Source organism: Ochotona princeps, chromosome 26, assembly GCF_030435755.1.
Source record: "Ochotona princeps isolate mOchPri1 chromosome 26, mOchPri1.hap1, whole genome shotgun sequence".
Taxonomy (NCBI): domain Eukaryota; kingdom Metazoa; phylum Chordata; class Mammalia; order Lagomorpha; family Ochotonidae; genus Ochotona; species Ochotona princeps.
This window is the reverse complement of record NC_080857.1, coordinates 8,546,427-8,563,213: the sequence shown is the minus strand read 5'-3', so window position 1 is coordinate 8,563,213 and position 16,787 is coordinate 8,546,427. Positions and strand designations below refer to the sequence as shown.

General features: G+C 50.7%; 2 protein-coding genes across 5 annotated transcripts in view; one reads left to right on the top strand and one right to left on the bottom strand.

Annotated features, from left to right (window-relative positions):
- EFCAB11 (EF-hand calcium binding domain 11) overlaps nucleotides 1-514 on the bottom strand; it is a 158,947-nt gene extending 158,433 nt beyond the window's left edge. For all 4 annotated transcript variants that reach the window (XM_058655214.1, XM_004584346.3, XM_058655215.1 and 1 more), the window contains exon 1: nucleotides 252-514. In XM_058655214.1, the coding sequence (XP_058511197.1) occupies nucleotides 252-326 (75 nt within the window). In that variant the 5' untranslated portion in view covers nucleotides 327-514. The remainder of the gene's footprint in view (nucleotides 1-251) is intronic.
- A 5,312-nt stretch (nucleotides 515-5,826) lies between these two features.
- The window catches only part of TDP1 (tyrosyl-DNA phosphodiesterase 1), a 65,027-nt gene continuing 54,066 nt past the window's right edge, over nucleotides 5,827-16,787 (top strand). Inside the window, exons 1-4 of the mRNA XM_004584345.3 lie at nucleotides 5,827-6,375; nucleotides 7,172-7,215; nucleotides 8,325-8,380; nucleotides 10,799-10,895. Coding sequence (XP_004584402.2) covers nucleotides 5,832-6,375; nucleotides 7,172-7,215; nucleotides 8,325-8,380; nucleotides 10,799-10,895 — 741 coding nt within the window. The 5' untranslated portion in view covers nucleotides 5,827-5,831. The remainder of the gene's footprint in view (nucleotides 6,376-7,171; nucleotides 7,216-8,324; nucleotides 8,381-10,798; nucleotides 10,896-16,787) is intronic.

The window sequence follows — 16,787 nt, the reverse complement described above, 5'->3', positions numbered from 1 at the left end:
TTAACTACTTGAAACTTTTAGGTTAAACTCTAACTGGGGAGGAGACGCAGACTGGAAGTCAGTACTAGCGGGGTACTGCGGGGTGTGGAGGAATGGCATTTAAACACACCCCAACAGCCGACCGGGAGCCAGGCGCTGCAGCTGCGGGGTCAGTCAGGACCTCTGAGCCCTGAGAAGGGCGCCCCAGTCGGCTCTGCACCACCAGAGGAGACCCAGCGCGAAGCCCCAAGGTCGCTTCTTCGGACACCTACTTCCACCCACTGCCTGCGTTCCGAGGGGCTGGGTTCCCAGGTCCTCTGCCTGGTCAGCAACTCAGAAAGAAACATAGCGCCGCGGCGACCACCAGCACCGCCTCACGCCCGAGCTCGAACACCGGCGGCCGGACGCCCGCCGCGGCGACGGGAGCTCCTATTGGCCGTGCGACTCAACGTCGCCGCCCATTGGGCGGCCCGCGAGCCACTGGCATCGATCCTTGCGTGCTATTGGCCAGACGCTTTGTTTGACAACGTTTCCTCGGACCGGCTGGGGGCGGGGCGGCTTCCGGACCCGCTCCTAACACCAGACTCCGCCCCCATCCCGAGGCCCGCCTTAACCCCCTGCGCGCCGCGGCGCACGGCGACGCCTCCGCGTTTGGTGTCGGTGTGTCAGGATTACGCGTGCTTTTCATGCGCTCCCCCTCACGCGCGTACAGTACTTGGGGTGGTTTCCATCTAAGGCATTATCGGGACCCTCAGGGAAGACTCCCTCGCACGAGGCCCGGGACGCCACGGAGGACGTTCTGAGAGGCGACCGAGTTTACCTCAGAGCCCTGGTTCCTCTGGCCGCTCGCCGAGAGGAACAAGCACAAGCCCCTGTTTCTTAGGAGAACCGGACATTCCGGCTCTCCAGCTGGGCTCGGACGCACTGAGCTACCCTCGGCAGCCCACGAGAGCCCACTCGTGTGCGCTCGCGCGGGTCTCCCCCGTCACCGTCGCGGGGAGGGGCGAGCCTGGCTAACGAGCTAGAAGAGGAGCCGGCGAACCTCCCTCTCCCTGTGACCGACGCCGCTAGGAGAAGGGGCCGAGGGAGAGCGGGGCACGGGGGACCGAGAGCACCCCGACTTGGCGAGCCGAGGTCTTAGGACCCGGCGGAGCACTTCCGGGAGGGGGCTGGGCCTAGGGGCGCGCGCCGCGGCCCAGGGGTTTGAACCGCGCGCAGGCGCACCGTGCACGCGGCGTCGGGGCGGACAGTGCGGGGCGCAGGTACGTGGGCAGGCGGAGGCGAACTCTCGCGGGCCGGGCGGGTCCCGCGTCCGGGGCCGGGCGGGAGAAGCACTGCCGCACAGCCGCGGGTTCTCCGGGGGCCGGACCCGGGCTCCCCCTGCACCCCAGCACCGCTGCACCTGTCGGGGCGCTGCTCCTTCCTTTTCCGGCTTTGGCCCAGGGCAGGGAGTCGTGGGGCGCCCTCGGGCCGTGGTGACTGCGGGAGCCGCCGCCGAGCTCGGCTGCCCTGTGCCTGGGGCGATGGTGGAGCACGGCGTGGAGTTGTCACAGGTGTGCAGGAAGAGGAGCGGCGCTCGCCGCTGCCAGGCGTCCCCCAGATGGGCCCTCGTTGTCCCCAGCCCAGAAGCCTCCGCCACACTTTGCCCTCCTTCCAACTTTTCTCCGAGACAGTGACTTTCTAAGAAAGTCAGAAGGAACCCGGTACTACTTTGTGAATTGTTCCTTAACTCCAGGCTTTTCTGTCCCACATCTCTCACTTTGTAACATAACGGACTGGATTTCTTAGTCATGACAAAAAGTAGTGTTTTTATGTTATTTATGAATTTGAAGCAAATGTCCGTTGCGATTCACTCCCCAAATGCTCTTAGCAGCTTGGTGAGCAAGGTGAAGCTCAGAGCCCCAAACTCAAATCTGGGTCTCCCAACTGGGAGGGACTCACTTGCCATTGCCTGCTGCTGCCCTGGGTGCCCCTTAGCCGGGAGCTGGCATCAGGAGCCTGGGCTCGAATGAGTCACTGTGTGTGGCATGGTGGGGTCCCCGGCAGTGCAAAACCCACCCCCCCAAGTCCTGTGCCTTTAAGGTACCTCGTTTCTGCTCTTGCAGCTCATCTAATTCCTCTAGATGCCAGGTGCCTGCCAAGCTTTTCTCCCCATCCTGTGGCCTACTGCTGCCTTTTCGTCCACCACAGCTCCAGGTCCCCCTCAGCATGACCCAAAGTTGGGGCATCCCCATTTTTCTGGCTCACCGCTGGGTTTTTCCTATCTTGACTCTTGAAAATGTTTTTGGGTTGATGACTGTCTTCTGGGGCAACTGTATTTATTCCCTTGCTTGGTACTGAATAACTGCTCAGTGAGTGCTGAGTGGCAGCAGTGCCCAACACCCAGGCGAGAGAAAACTAAAGCCCAGAGCGTCATGCACCTGCACAGGTACCCAGGTACTGCCCGGAAATGGCTGAGTTTGAACTTGGGGACCCCAGCTGGCCACCCAGGGCCTGAGCAAGACAGCCCAGCTTCCAGACCGCCTCAGGGACTTCAAGTTCTAGAGGAAGCAGCTGGAGGTGTGACAGGATATGTCCCAGGTGCACTTGGAGTTGTGGGGTGGAGGGTGCACTACCAGCTCCAAGTGCAGTATCTTCCCGCTGCCCATGGAAGTGCTGACCGTGCTCCCAGTTGGCATGTGGAGGCAGACTGTCTCGGTTTTCACTCTTTCACTGTGATATTGCCCAATTTCGATCACTCAGCTGCCTCCCCAAGTGTTCCTTATGTATTCATCTTTTTATCTGAATCCTCTCATTTAAACACACTCTTTTTAAACAGTCAGCTTTTTCTTGTTGTAAATGCAGTAGCACTTCCCTTGATGGGAAAGTGTCAGTGGCGCACGCCTACACCCCCAGAGCCTACCGGACTCGGAGACTTGGTCCCTCTAGTCACCAGGGAGGAAGTGGCTACTTTGATAATGTCCATTAGCATCGAGTCCCAGTCACCCCCAGTGTGGGCAAACTGCTGTCATTTCTCTAATTCTTACTGACTGTATGACTTCAGACCTAGGCTGGACGGGCCACTGCCTAGCAGTTGTGGGTGCTGGACCCCTTGGGTGGACTGCTGAAGAGAGGTGAAAGGGGTCCTGGCAGGCACATCCAGCTCTCGCGCATTGGCTGCTGGTGGACCCTGCCTTTAGTGCCCGCTTCTCCTTGGCCACTGAGGGCATCAATTCACGGAAACACTGCTTGCTAGATTGTAAGGGTTATTTGCCTTTCCTTGGTAAACAAGGCTGGGGCATATTTTTTAATATCAGTAGGTCTAAAACTTAAATTACATATTACACAGGACCAAAATTTTAAAATGGGGAAGGGGCTTTGTTCTCTAGGAATTTTGTTAAAGCTTTTATTTTTACCAACTTAGCTTGCTTCCTTGGCCACAGTCAGTCCTCTGTAGCTAGTGATAAAACTGAGAACTTCAGAAATCTTATAATCAGTATGGAGTTGCTGATGAGTTCTCCTGAGTTCTCAGTGTCTATTTGTATGTAACAGACTACATTGTGTGTTCCTGTCCTGGAGAAGATACGATGGTTACCTCTTCATTACACAAGTAGCATGCACAAGAACATAAGCCCTTGCACAAAGAAAAAAAGATTTATTTATTTTTATTGGAAAGACAGATTCACAGAAGAAAGGAGAGAGAGAAAGATCTTCATCCACTGGCTCACTCCCCAGATGTTCAGAGCTGAGCCGACCCGAACCCAGGATCCTCTTCTAGGTGGGTGCAGGGTCCCACGGGCTTGAGCCATCCTCCAGTTTTCGCAGGCCGTGAGAAGAAAGCCAGATGGGAAGTGGAGCAGCCAGAACACAAACTGGTACCCAGATGGCATGCTGGCATGCTGGCACTTGCAGACCGAGGGTTAGCTTGTTGAGCCTTGCTCAAGCCCAGCCACCCCCGGCTTGTTAAAATTATTCTGCAAGTGACTCCGATTGTCCTGGAAATGGAGCCCTTTACCGTTCTATCTCTTACCTATTGTTTGCTTTACAAATGGGGAAGAAACCCAGACCCAGCAACCTGAAGACCCCTGAGGGAACAGTCTGTTGCTAACTATCTTGCTTCAGATCTGTTGTGGAGGGGAAAGGAAACTGGAAAAATACTTTTTAAGGTGCTTCCTTTGTTCTGAAGTAATTTTTAAGTTGCAAGATTGTAGCCACTAACATGGTGGTTCTTTCAAAGGAAACTGTGACATTTAGTACCCCCAGTGGCCAACCTCTAGAGTCTGGAAACTTTGGAAACCTACGTAACTTGTTCTTTTGGGTTTGGGGTTGATTTTTTTTTTCTTTTTCTAGCCCACTGAGCTGCTTAAGTAGGTTTTAAGTGTCAATCTGCCTGGATCTTTTTTTTCCTAAGATTTATTTATTTTTATTACAAAGTCAGATCTACAGAGAGGAGAGACAGAGAGCAAGATCTTCCGTCCAATGATTCACTCCCCAAGTGACCACAACGGCTGGTGCTGCGCCAATCCGGAGCCAGGAGCCAGGAGCCAGGAACCTCTTCCGGGTCTCCCACACGGGTGCAGGGTCCCAAAGCCTTGAGCCGTCCTCAACTGCTTTCCCAGGCCACAAGCAGGGAGCTGGATGGGAAGTGGAGCAGCCGGCATTAGAACCGGCGCCCATATGGGATCCTGAGGCGTTCAAGGCGAGGACTTTAGCTGCTAGGCCACACCGCTGGGCTCTGCTTGGGTCTTTTTGCTGGGGAAAAGCAAAAGCCAGGGCTCGGTCAGGCTGGAGGCAGAAGCCCAGAACTAGGGGTCTCTAGGGACCAGCTGCTTGCCTAGCAGGGAATGCATCAGGAGCAAGTGGATCCAGGACTAACTCTAGGCCCTCCTTAGGAATTGAGGGTGTCCCCAGCACAGTCTTAACCACCGCCCCAAAGGCCTGCCCCTGCTTTTAGTTTCTAAGAGTTGTTGGTCGTATGAAAAGAACACTGTGGGCTGCCTTGGTTTAGTCTATGCTGGGCATCCTCTTGGGCCTTCTCAGTAAAAATGTAAAGATACTCTGTCAATCTGAACATACTCTTGAGTTTTACAACTTTTTTCTGAGTCTTATACTTAATTAATGGAACATTTATAAGTATGATATGTCTGGAAATCTGCCTGAGTAATCCCGTTAGCATTGAGTTGGCATTTTGCAGGTAAAACTGGAAGTATCTGTTTCAGGTATTTCACCTTCCAAGAACAAAGCTGAGATTTGTGGTTTGGAAAGGAAAAGTCTTACCTGAACTCCTTCTTTGCAGGTTTGAACATGTGATTTATGAAATGGACAGCAGCATAATTACTTCTTAAATAACGTGCAGAAGTGACCATTTGGCATTCTTTTTGAGAACTTTTTTGTAAAATGTGGCTTTCAGGGCGATCAGATATACCTACTTTAAGTGCTGTGGGTGCCTGTGCTTGGGTGGAGGATAGATTTATAAATTCCAATTCAATCTTAAAATTTGGAGCAGAATTGTTTTTTAAATTGGCCTTAATCCCGAGTGCCTGTCTGTTGGAAGCTCCAGGGTCAAGAATAATTTCTGCTGTTTTGTTTTGGAATTTGGCTCTGGCCCCCTCCCCAGGGTGTCTACTAGTTTGAAAGACAAAGAGCCAAGAAGGGAAGGCGAGGAGAATTTTTGTTACTTTGGCAGATTCTTGTGGCAGATCTGGTACTGTGCCTGAGAACAGCCACAAAATAACAGTTACGTGGCGCCGCCCCGATGAATGTCAGAGGCACAGGGTGTGTGCAGAAACTCATCTAGCCAAGAACTTAAGAACAGTAGAGTGACTTTGCCAGTGGCCCTTATACTATTTCTATCTCTTGTTTCCAGAAGTATAATGTCTCAGGAGTGCAGTTACGGGAGGTGGACAATATCCAGCAGCGATGAGAGTGAGGACGAAAAGCCGAAACTGGACAAGCCATCCTCGTCTGCTGTCCCTGCTGCTGCACAAAGCACGGTCAGTGAGCCAAAGTACACCTGTTCTGAGGCTCGCAGAGCCGCGCTCAGGAGACAAGCATCCCCCGTGAGATACAGCGACCCTGGTTCGGGTCATCCTCCCAAAGTGCAGAGAAGCGCTTCTCAGGAGGACCTGGGCTGGTGTCTCTCCAGCAGCGATGACGAGGTCCCACCAGAGTCCCATCCGAAGCAGGCCAAGAAAGACGTGGGCTGCGAGGACAGAACCAGCCTCTCTCCCCAAGATGGCACTGCCCAGACAGCTGCAAGTCACAGGCTCAAAGAGGAGGCACAAGACAGGGATGAGACGTCCGGGGAAGGCCAGGACATTTGGGACATGTTGGATAAAGGGAACCCCTTCCAGTTTTACCTCACTAGAGTCTCGGGAATCAAGGCCAAGTACAACTCTGGAGCCCTCCACATCAAGGGTAAGAGGAAGCTGTGGATGGGGTGTCCTCCAGTTACCCTTGAGAGTGGACCATGGGTCAGAAGATCAGGGCAGCCTGATGTGTGCCTCTAAAATCTTTCCTTGGGATCTAGATATTCTCAGAAAGGGAAAAAAAAGTCTCGTAACTAGTGCTTTAGTCTGAGAGCAGGCCTGCTTGGGACAGGCAACCCAGGGTGTTTCTTGAAACCTTGTTACTCAGCCTTTTGTAGCATTTAGCACCATGTGTATAGTTGCTGAAGTCCAAGGATAAACTTGACCAGAAACCCTGTGGGTGACATAGCAGACATGCACATGCCTTAGTCTTCCTTGGTGCCGGGACCAGTAGCAGCAACATCACCTGGAGCCAAGAATACCCCTGATCTTGGGTTTACAGGAAGCAAGAGCATGCAGATCTCCAAGGAGAGCGCCTGGTGTGTCCCAAGGCAGAGAGCTTCCTAGAGAGGAACTCGGATTGGTACTTGACGGGAGTAAAAGTTTGGAGCCCCAGGAAGAGGAGCCTACATCTTGTTGTGCTGCCAGTTTCTGAAATTGATCAGTACTGAGAAAGATTTTGGTTTTGCACTGTCTTGCATAAACAGTGTATAATAAATATTAAGTAGCCTTGAGAAATTCTTTCTTGAATTTTATAAAACCTTAAAGCCTAGCTTTGTGATCACTTTTCAGCTTAGTGTTTTCTTAACTAAATCTTGGTTATCAGTGACTATTAGTGGGATGTGATTATTGTGACTGGAGGACTTTTATCAGAGAGTGAATTTGGTTTTTATGTTTTGTCTTAGATATTTTATCTCCTCTGTTTGGGACACTTGTCTCTTCAGCTCAGGTGAGTTTAGAGCTAAACCATTTTTTCTTTGGGTGAAAACAAACAACTAACTTCTCAGAGAAGCTTGAGTGGTGGGACCTGTGCCCCAGCCCTGGGCAGCGTCCTTGAGGGTCATGTACCTCGTGCCAGTGTCATGGGACTTGTGGCTGTCAGCATAGAACATGGATCCCAACGACTGCAGAACCTCTGACTCTGGATTAGGCTGTGAGGGCTGGCCAAGAAGGCATTATGGATGTTCCAGCCTCAAGGCTTTTGTGGACACAGATCATCTCATGGGACTCAGAGCAACCCTGTGGGAAACTGTGTGTAGGTGTAATCTAGAAACATGTAGAACTCCTGGCCCTGCCAAGAAGGGAGGAGTCTTGAACATGGGTGCGTGTGCATGTGTGTTTTGCCTGGCCACAGCACTCCCTTTGTACTGGTACATCATTACACTGATGCTCCAGGCTTACAGATGAGTAGGAAGAAGGGCCGTGTTCCCGAAGAAAGCCAAGTACTCTCTGTGTTTCATGAGGGAATAACCTGCAGAGTCCTGGTCTCCAGTGGAAGGTGGGCTGTTCTCAGCCACATTGAATTCCTCTGTTTAGAGCAACCCCTTGTGGGGTTACCCCAGCATGAGCAGGACTCCCCACAGGCAGACCAGTGCAGAACTTGTGTTCAGGCTGCCCAGCTTGTGACTGTGCGGTCCCTGACCCCTGGGACTAAGCTATCTAGTGAGTCAAGCTGCAAGGAGAGGTTGCTTTCTTCCCGTCCTGGGGACATAATCACCTGGGCAGAAGGGGACACATTTATAGGCCTATGATTTAAATTAATCTCAGGCCTGTTAGAAGAACTGCAGTAATACAACATTGACAGGTACGAGTGCTGCCAAGGTATGCAGGGGTGATTCCCTTAGAACCCCTTTTCTTGTGCATCTGGCCCAACTTACTTGGTTCTTTTTACCATGTATTCCTGCAAGTTCAGTTTTTTAAGTGTGGGGTACTGCAGCGAGGCCACCAGGATTATAAATAATGTGTGTCGTGCATCATCATTTTACAGTCTCTTTCCGTTTAGGCACTAAGCTTAGCTGTGTGGCTGGTGGCTTAGTTGCTCTTCTTTTCCCCGAATAGTTTAACTACTGCTTCGACGTGGACTGGCTCATCAGACAGTACCCTCCAGAGTTCAGGTGAGTTCCGTGGGTGACCGAGGGCACCATGAGCCATAATGGAACTTGGAAATGTAAGATCTGTGCTTCATGGGCAAAAAGCCAGCCCTCTTTTTGAATATTTCTTTAGAAGCCATTTAAATCTGGCAGATAAGGGGGGCAGCGTGTTTATTGCTGTCATCTTGCCCATCTAATCACTGATTGTTTCTGCAAAGGTTAGTATTTGCCTGTGTGCTTTGTCCAGAGGTAGAGAAAAATAAATTCCAACTCAGCAGAACTTCCCATCCAGTGTCAGAATGGAAGAAGAGATCACGTCCTTATGCTTTCCCAACGTCTAGCATGTGGTATGCATGAGTCACATGTACCTGCACACTGTTCTGTGTGCAGGAGCTCTGTGTCTCTCACATGATTGTTCCTGTAGTTCTGGAGTCAGGTCAGTGGGCTCTCTGTACCCAGGCTATGTACACATTGCACTGAAAAGCAGTTCTCTTCCACAGTTTGCCAGACTTGTGTAGGGCAACACAGACCAAATGCAGATAGCCCTGCCCTGCACCACATTGCCCACCCCGTCTCTAACACTTCCGTGTGGCAGAATCCTCTGCCAGCAGGCAGGACAGAGGAATACACACAAAATCCTTGGTGTATTTGGGGCATCAGATGGTGCAAATCTTTGTCACTCACAGAGGATAAAATGTGGCAATTGCCCAAGCAGCTTTGGCACTGAAGGGCTGTTATTTGACCCGTAACATAAAGGATTAATTTTAGCTGCCTGTAACAGAAAACTAGAAATGACAGTGGCTTAAACAAGGCAAATTAATTTTTTCAGCCTGAGAGGCGCAGATGGTAGGCATTTGTGCTCTGAATTGGGAGTGCTGTTGTGGTCTGGAACTTACCCAACTCTTTGTGTCCTGGTGGGTCACTTCAGTCTTTGGGGTCTCCCTGTGGTCTAGGGTGGCAGCTAAGGCTCTAGCTTTCTCCTGTGTGTTTCAGGTAGCAGGAAGGGGAGAGAAGGAAAAGTATGCCAGGGTCTGTGTGCCCGCTGTGCCTCATGGAACAGCCTTCTAGAAAGTCCTCTCTGTCACTCTCTGTCATTGAGCAGAGCTCAGCTGCATAGCAGGGCCTGGGAGTGTCTTCATCAGCTGGGGATGAAGAAAGAAGAGAGGAGAACGGGCAACTGGAGGTGATGAGTGGCCTCTGCCGTGGGCTCCTGTCAGCACTGAGTGTCCCTGGCACTTTCTCGTCTCATCCCTTTGCTTCTCAGAGACTTTGACACCAATTGCGACCCCTCCAGCACCTGGGTGGGATTTTTAGTATCTGTCACAGGTTAAATTGTCTCACCCCAAAAAGACATGTTGAGGGTCCTGAACCCCCATACCTCAGAGAGTGATCTCATTTGGAGATGAGGACTGTGCAGCAGTAATCGGGTGAAATGAAGTCGGCAGGGTGGGCTCTAATCCACCAATGATGGGAGTCCTAAAATTCTAGAACTTTCAAAATCGGGAAGTTGTAAGTACCTGCATGACCACAAAACTATTCTGATACTGGAGCAATGTCCGTTAAAGTGTGTACAGAGTACCAGACTCTGGAGCACGCCTGGTCCCAGAGGGGAGCAGTGACATAGTTAGATGTCAGAGGTGGACGTGTGTCTCCTGTCATTTCGCTCTGGCTGCCTTCCTGCTTGCTGAAGGGTCACCGTGCAGCATGATTGATGGAGTATGAAATGTGGCGGTAGTTTATCTTCTCTTACTCAACTGCTTGCTGGAGAAAAATCCAGTATTTGTTGTGTTAGGGGAGCCTGTAAAAATAAATGGATTTCTAAGGAATTTTCTCACTTTGTGTTAGCTTAAGAAGATGGAGGGTCCCTGGCCACCCTTAGTCCATCTTTGAGGAATGTTTCCTATTCCTTGGCGTTTGAAAGCACAGCATCTTCAGTGCATATGGAGCTCTGTTGCATTTGAGTCCAGCGGCCCATTAATGAATCCATATCAAGCCGTGAGCCTGCTCACTGTTGTGTCTGGGGTCTAACGCAGTATACAGGTCTGTAGCAGAAAGCTTGAGCTTAGTGAATTCAGGCGCAGTGTCAAGTCTATTTTTCTTAGTCCAAAAGAGAGAAAAAGAAAAAGCATCATATTGTGAAGCAGCAGTGGTCTTTAATCCATTTGAACTCAACTGTATTGACACAGAACTACCTGTGAACCCTTTGGGACCAAAGAAGGTACTTGTCGATGACTTTGTAGAGTCACGGCCCCTCTGTGACATAACCAATCGTCACAATCAGGCCACACTGCCCCTCTTTAGTGGTGTAACTGGGGAACGCACAATAGCTAATCACTGCTCTGTGCAGGGAAAGGCTGGGTGGTACAGAAGCTGGCATTCCCTGATGGGCAGGAGCCCAGCGTCGTGAGGGATGAGCCTTTATTGCTTCTGATCTGATTTCAGGAGGAAACCGATCCTGCTGGTACATGGCGATAAGCGAGAAGCCAAGGCTCACTTACATGCGCAGGCCAAGCCGTATGAAAATGTTACTCTCTGTCAGGTGAGCGCCCCACTGCTGTTGGAAACAGTGCTCGGGCTGAGCGTGGGGAGGGTGGGGGAACACAGGCCCTTGGCTGGTTCTCGCAGCTGTGCGGACACCATGTCTCCAGCACCACCAGCAGAAACGGGTGGCCTCAGCTCAGTGCTTCCAGGGATATAGCCCCTCCCGTTTCTGGCTATCCTCATGACTGGAAATGTTTCTGTAAAAGTATTTGCTTGTTTAAAAGAGACCCAGTGCGGCAGCCTAGTGACTGAAATCCTCAGCTTGCATTCTCTGGGTGCCATATGAGTGCCAGTTTGTATCCCGGCTGCTCCACTTCCCATCCAGCTCCCTGCTTGTGGCCTGGGAAAGCAGTCGAGGATGGCCCAAAGCCTTGGGACCGTGCACCCACGTGGGAGACCTGGAAGAAGCTCCCGGCTCCAGACTTCAGATCAGCTCAGCTCCAGCCATTTTCACCACTTGAGGAGTGAACCTTTATTTGAAAGGCAGGAGAAGGGGTTTTTCATGTTTTGTTTCACTCCCGCAGATTCCCCCAAGGGCCAGCCCTGAGCCAGGCAAGGGCCAGGAGCCTGGAGCTCCATCCATGTCTCCCACGGGAGGGGCAGGAGCCCAAGCACTTACACCCTTCTGCACTGTACATTAACCTGGGACTAGGTCAGGATCAGAGAAGTGAGGACTTGAACTAACACTGCAGGATAGGATACCAGCTTTGTAAACAGTAGCATACCATGCTGTGTGACAGCACTGACCCTGGAAAGGTTTTTCGTTATTTGAAGTGTTGATCCTTTTTTACTTCCACCCATCAGTCCCAATTCCTCCTGGAATCACATAGGAGAAATCTTCCCCAGGCAAACATTAGTGTTTCATGCAGTTGATCTATTCATTCTTCCTATTTCTTTTACAAATTGGAGCATTCATTTTCCTATCTTGTTCCAGTGTGCCGTAAATTCCATTTCTTTCTCCAACTTTCTTCTAGTTCCCCTGTTGCATTTAGTAGGTCAGTGGACCTCTTAAAACCTGCATTTCAGCACCCAAGGAGTCTCTAACTGCAGTTCTGTGGCCATAGGTTTCTTTTTGTGTGTATCCTGTGAGTAGAGCTTAAAACTGTCATATGACACCTTGTCTGACTTACGTTAACTACTTTTTCACACTGCTGTATCTCAAGTCTGCTCTGTAGGGAGGAGGTGAGGATACAGCATTGTAGCATAGCTGAGAAAGCCATCACCTGTGATGCCAGCATCATGTATGGTTGCTGGTTCGAGCCTCAGCTGCTCCAGTTCCTATCCAGCTGCCAGCAGATGCGCCTGGGAAAGCAGTGGGAGATGGCCCAACTCCTTGCACACCTGCACCCATGTTGGAGACCCAGATGAAACTCCTAGCTCTGGCCTGGCACAACCCTGGCCGTTGCAGCCAGTTGAGAAGTAAACCAATTGATGCAAGACCTCTGTCTCTCTTTTCTCTCTAATTCTGTTTTTCTTTTAAGCAAATCTTTAAAAAAAGAAAAAAAGAAAGAAAATAAGTACTTAAAGTCTGTGCTGGGGAGACCCAAAGATAGAAGTCTGTCAGGAAGCTCCCTGTGAGTCATGTGGTGTGAGCCCAATGAGGCCAGGAGGCAGACTCATCACAGGTACACCATTTCTCAAAGCAAGGCGGAAGAGAGGCCTAAAAAGCCGTTACAGTTTGTTGGATGCGACTGTAACTTAGTCCTAATGCTTTATACTCAAAATACAATGAGGCTGTTGATTCTTAAATTAGAACCCATTGAATTAAAGTAAATCTCTGGAAGAATTTTTAAGTTTGATTGTTTTCGATAGCTTATTTATTTATTTCAAAGGCAGAGTTAGAAGCAGAGATTGAGCTTCCATATGCTGGTTCATCCCCTAAATGGCCACAGCAGCTAAAGCTGAAGCAGGTTGGAGCCAGGAGACCAGCACTCCCTGCAAGTCTCCCACACGGATGCAGAGGCCCGAGCACGGCGTCATCTTCCACAGCTTTCCCAGGTGCGTTAGCAAGGAGCTGGACCAGAAACAGAACAGCCAGAACTCGGGGCTCGCGTTGCAATCAGTGGCTTTACCCAACATGCCACACACCAATCCCTGGAAAGGATTTTTAAGTACATTTAAATTCTGAGCAAGAAAAGCCAGGATTCAAAAGAATTCGCTTTGCTTAGGACTTCCTTCTCATGCAAAGATGAGAAAACATGGTGAATGTTACTTGTGTAGCTTTCTCTCTTCCCTTGCCCGTAGTTTAATCAAACTGGTCCATGAGTTCTGCTCTTGGAGTAGATTCTACGTTGCACTGCAGGCTGCCCAGGTTCCCTTGCTGTGCTATTTTCTGCCAGCTGTGCCTCCTTCCACGTCCACACAAAATACAAGAATCCCAATTCAACATTGTGTCTGCCAGGTACCCTTGCGGCTACCAGATACCTCTGTGTACTTCTTTGAAGATTAAAACAGTGCAAACACTCAGTCAGGTTCTAAACACACCTCACATTTCTGTGGCTTACCCCACTGTGCCTTATGTAGTGTGGCTTCTGCCCAGCCTACATTTCCATTGTTTTCCATGTATTTCTGGCAATAGAAGTAGGGTAGTTTTCATCAGATGATAAGGGATAGGCTGGCCACCAGAGGGCGTCATGAACCACTTCTTCCAAACCTTGTGCAAGGAGCGAGCGAGTTCCTGGTTATGGGCTGAAATCCCAGAGGATTGAGACCTCATCCCTGCCTAATGAAGTACATTTAGTGCCTTGTCTATCAGATTAATTCTTGGCTTTTTCTGCCAACCCTTCTTTCAAGATGAGGCATGCAAGTAAAGAACCAGTGGATACTAGTACTTCTCCCACTTTGCAGAGAAGTAACCTGAGGCCAGAGATGAGCTGGAAATCAGGAGGGGCCAGGGACTGCATGCTGTGGGTTCTGGGCCAGCCCTCCCTGAGTGTGTGAGTCTGTACCTACTGACAAAATGCCCAGGTACTGAGAAGTCTAAGATGAAGGCATCCTCCTGGCTTGTGGAAGACCACCTTGTCACCACGTTCTCACGTGACAGATGGAGACCATCCAGCCTCACTGCTGTCTCTGTAAGGGACATTAGTCCTCTCACTGCTGTCTCTGTAAGGGACATTAGTCCTCTCACTGCTGTCTCTGTAAGGGACATTAGTCCTCTTGGGTCTGGGAGCAGTCCCGCTGATCTCTTCTAAGCTCCGTTGCCCCTGTGTGTTCCGTGTCCAAACACAGTCAAGCTGGGGCTGACCTTCCACGTGTAACATGTGGGGGAGGCGCTCAGGTTTACTGCATTCTGAGCTGTCACTGCAGCCTGCCGGTTGAAGCCAAATTGCATCATGTTTGAGACTGGTTATCTTTTCCTGCTTCCCGGCAAAGGAGCCACCCAGAGCTGTTCCTGATTCACAGCCTAACCCAGGGTTGCTGCCACAGTATCTGCAGCCATTGATGACCTGCAAGCAAAAGAGGAGGGGGTCCTCAAACGTCCACAACAGAGCCCACCTCGCTAGCAGCAGCCTCAACTGTCTGCGTCATTAGTCTGAAGACGACCTGGGAAAAGCTTCTGCTGGCGGCTCTGGTACTGTTGCCATTGGAAACCCTGCTGACGTCAGTGTGATGTCACTCAGCAACACTGACCTGAGGGCCTTGCTGAAGTTCAATGCTGCCACTGGAGCGTCACTTGGTACTTGAGACTCTGGCTGACAAGACCCAGGCAGTCTCCTGGGAGCTGTGTCTCCTGGCGGTGGCGTCTCGTGTGGACCTGCCTGCTGCTGCTCTCTGGGACACAGGCCATCCACCATGCTTTGTGGATGCCGCCATCTCCTGCAACAACACAGGAGCCCACCCGACAGCTCTGATGGCAGTCGGTGCTGGACCGGGAGGTTGTGTGCATTCATGGTCCCATCACCCAAGAGCACCCATGGGAGGTCATGCGTGATTGCTGCTTCTGCATAGATCGTGAAGAGACTAAAAAAGAACAGGTCACTGCTGGAACCCGGAGTGTGAACAGAATGCACCTGTGCCAGAGTTTCCCGCTACACCAGCCTGTGGGCCACACTGCTCTGAAATGTGAGCAGGTGCCCCCCTGTCATGCCCGGTCAGCATTTCCTTCCTGGAGTCCGGGCTGCAGCTCTCACTGCCCAGGCCCACGAGTGGATGCGAACACCTGCTGGTCTTCAGCTGCCATTCAGTCTCCAAATCAACATGAAAATGAGATTGGCAGAAAACAAGCACCAGTTTCTAGGGAGGAAAAAAGTAAAATGAATTGATCATGTATATCATCAGGTGTGGCAACCTAAGTTACGGATGTTCTTCAAAGATTAAGTAAATTCTTTGAAAACTATGGGCATTACATGCATGTGTTATAATGATCCATGAGCATGTCAAGGACATCAAGGCAACGGAAACTGCTAAGAGATGAAGTGAGGATTACATAAGATTTTTTTTCCCTAAAGACTTTATTTTTGAAAGGCAGGGTTAGAAAGAGGAGGAAGGATGGGGAGATCTCCCATTGGCTGGTTCACTCCCCAAACAGCCTCAGTGGCTGGGACCAGGCAAGGCTGAAGTCAGGGACCTGGAACCCTGCCCTGGTCTCCCACGTGGGTACAGGGGCCCAGGCACTTGCCATCCTCTGCTGCTCTCCCAGGCGCGTTAGTAGGGAACTGGATCAGAAGTGAAACAGCTGGAACTCAAACCAGCATTCATCTGGAAATGTTTGTTTCCCATGTATTTTGTGCACAGACTTGCCCTGAAACTTTTTTTTTTTTTAGGATTCATTTTATTTTTATTGAAAAGTCAGATACACAGAGAGGAGGAGAGACAGAGAGGAAGATCTTCCATTCAATGGTTTACTCCCCAAGTGATCATAATGGCCGGTGCTGCACCAGTCCAAAGCCAGGAACCTGGAACCTCCTCCAGATCTCCCACATGGATGCAAGGTCCCAAGGCTTTTGGACTGTCCTTGACTGCTTTCCCAGGCCACAAGCAGGGAGCTGGATGGGAAGCATGGCTGTCGGGATTGGAACCGGTGCCCGGTTCTAATATGGGATCCCAGCACGTTCAAGGCAAGGACTTCAGCCGCTAGGCCACCGAGCCAGACCTCTGCCCTGAAACTTGAAGCATGAAGCAGAACTAAGTTTAAAAGCCAAATCTCTCGGGGGTGGCATGGCTGGTGTATCAGACTAATCCTCCACTTGTGGCACCAGTTGCTCCATTTCTGATCCAGCTCCCTGTTTACAACCTGGGAAAGCTCAAGTCTTTAGGCTCCTTCATCCTCATGGGAGACCCAGGAGGCCCAGCTCTGGCCATGGCAGCCATCTGGGGAGTGAACCAACACGGTTGGAAGATTTCTCTCTCTACTTCTGACTTTTCAGTAAAAATAGATGAAATGTTTTCGTTGGTTTTTTCCTTTGAAAAAACAAAAAGTGAAATCTCTTGACTGATATGCTTCCTGAAAGACAACCAGTTTACAAAATGGCATTTTCCTGTCGGGGACATGTATTACAGTCGTCTGCCATGTCTCCTGCTGGCGGAGCGCACAGCTGTGTGCTGCTCCATGAGCCTCCCCACGTACATGTGCAGCAGTGCAGTGGCTGCCCCCAGACACAGCGTCTCTTTCCTGGTGTCGTTTATCTGCAGTCAGCTGTGGTCTAGAAATAGGAAGTAGGGGCCTCCAGAAATAGACCATTGGTAAGTTTGCACACGCTCCTGAGTAGTGAAACCAAAGCTCCATCCTGGCTAGGACTTGAATCGCCCCCTGAGCTTCCTGCACGTGGGACACTGTCCCAGCTATCAGACCACCTGTCATGGCACAGCAGTGCTTGTGTCCCTTGTTTTACTTGAGAATGGCTCCAAGTATCTGAGTGAGGATGCTGGTCATTTGAATCTGCCAAAA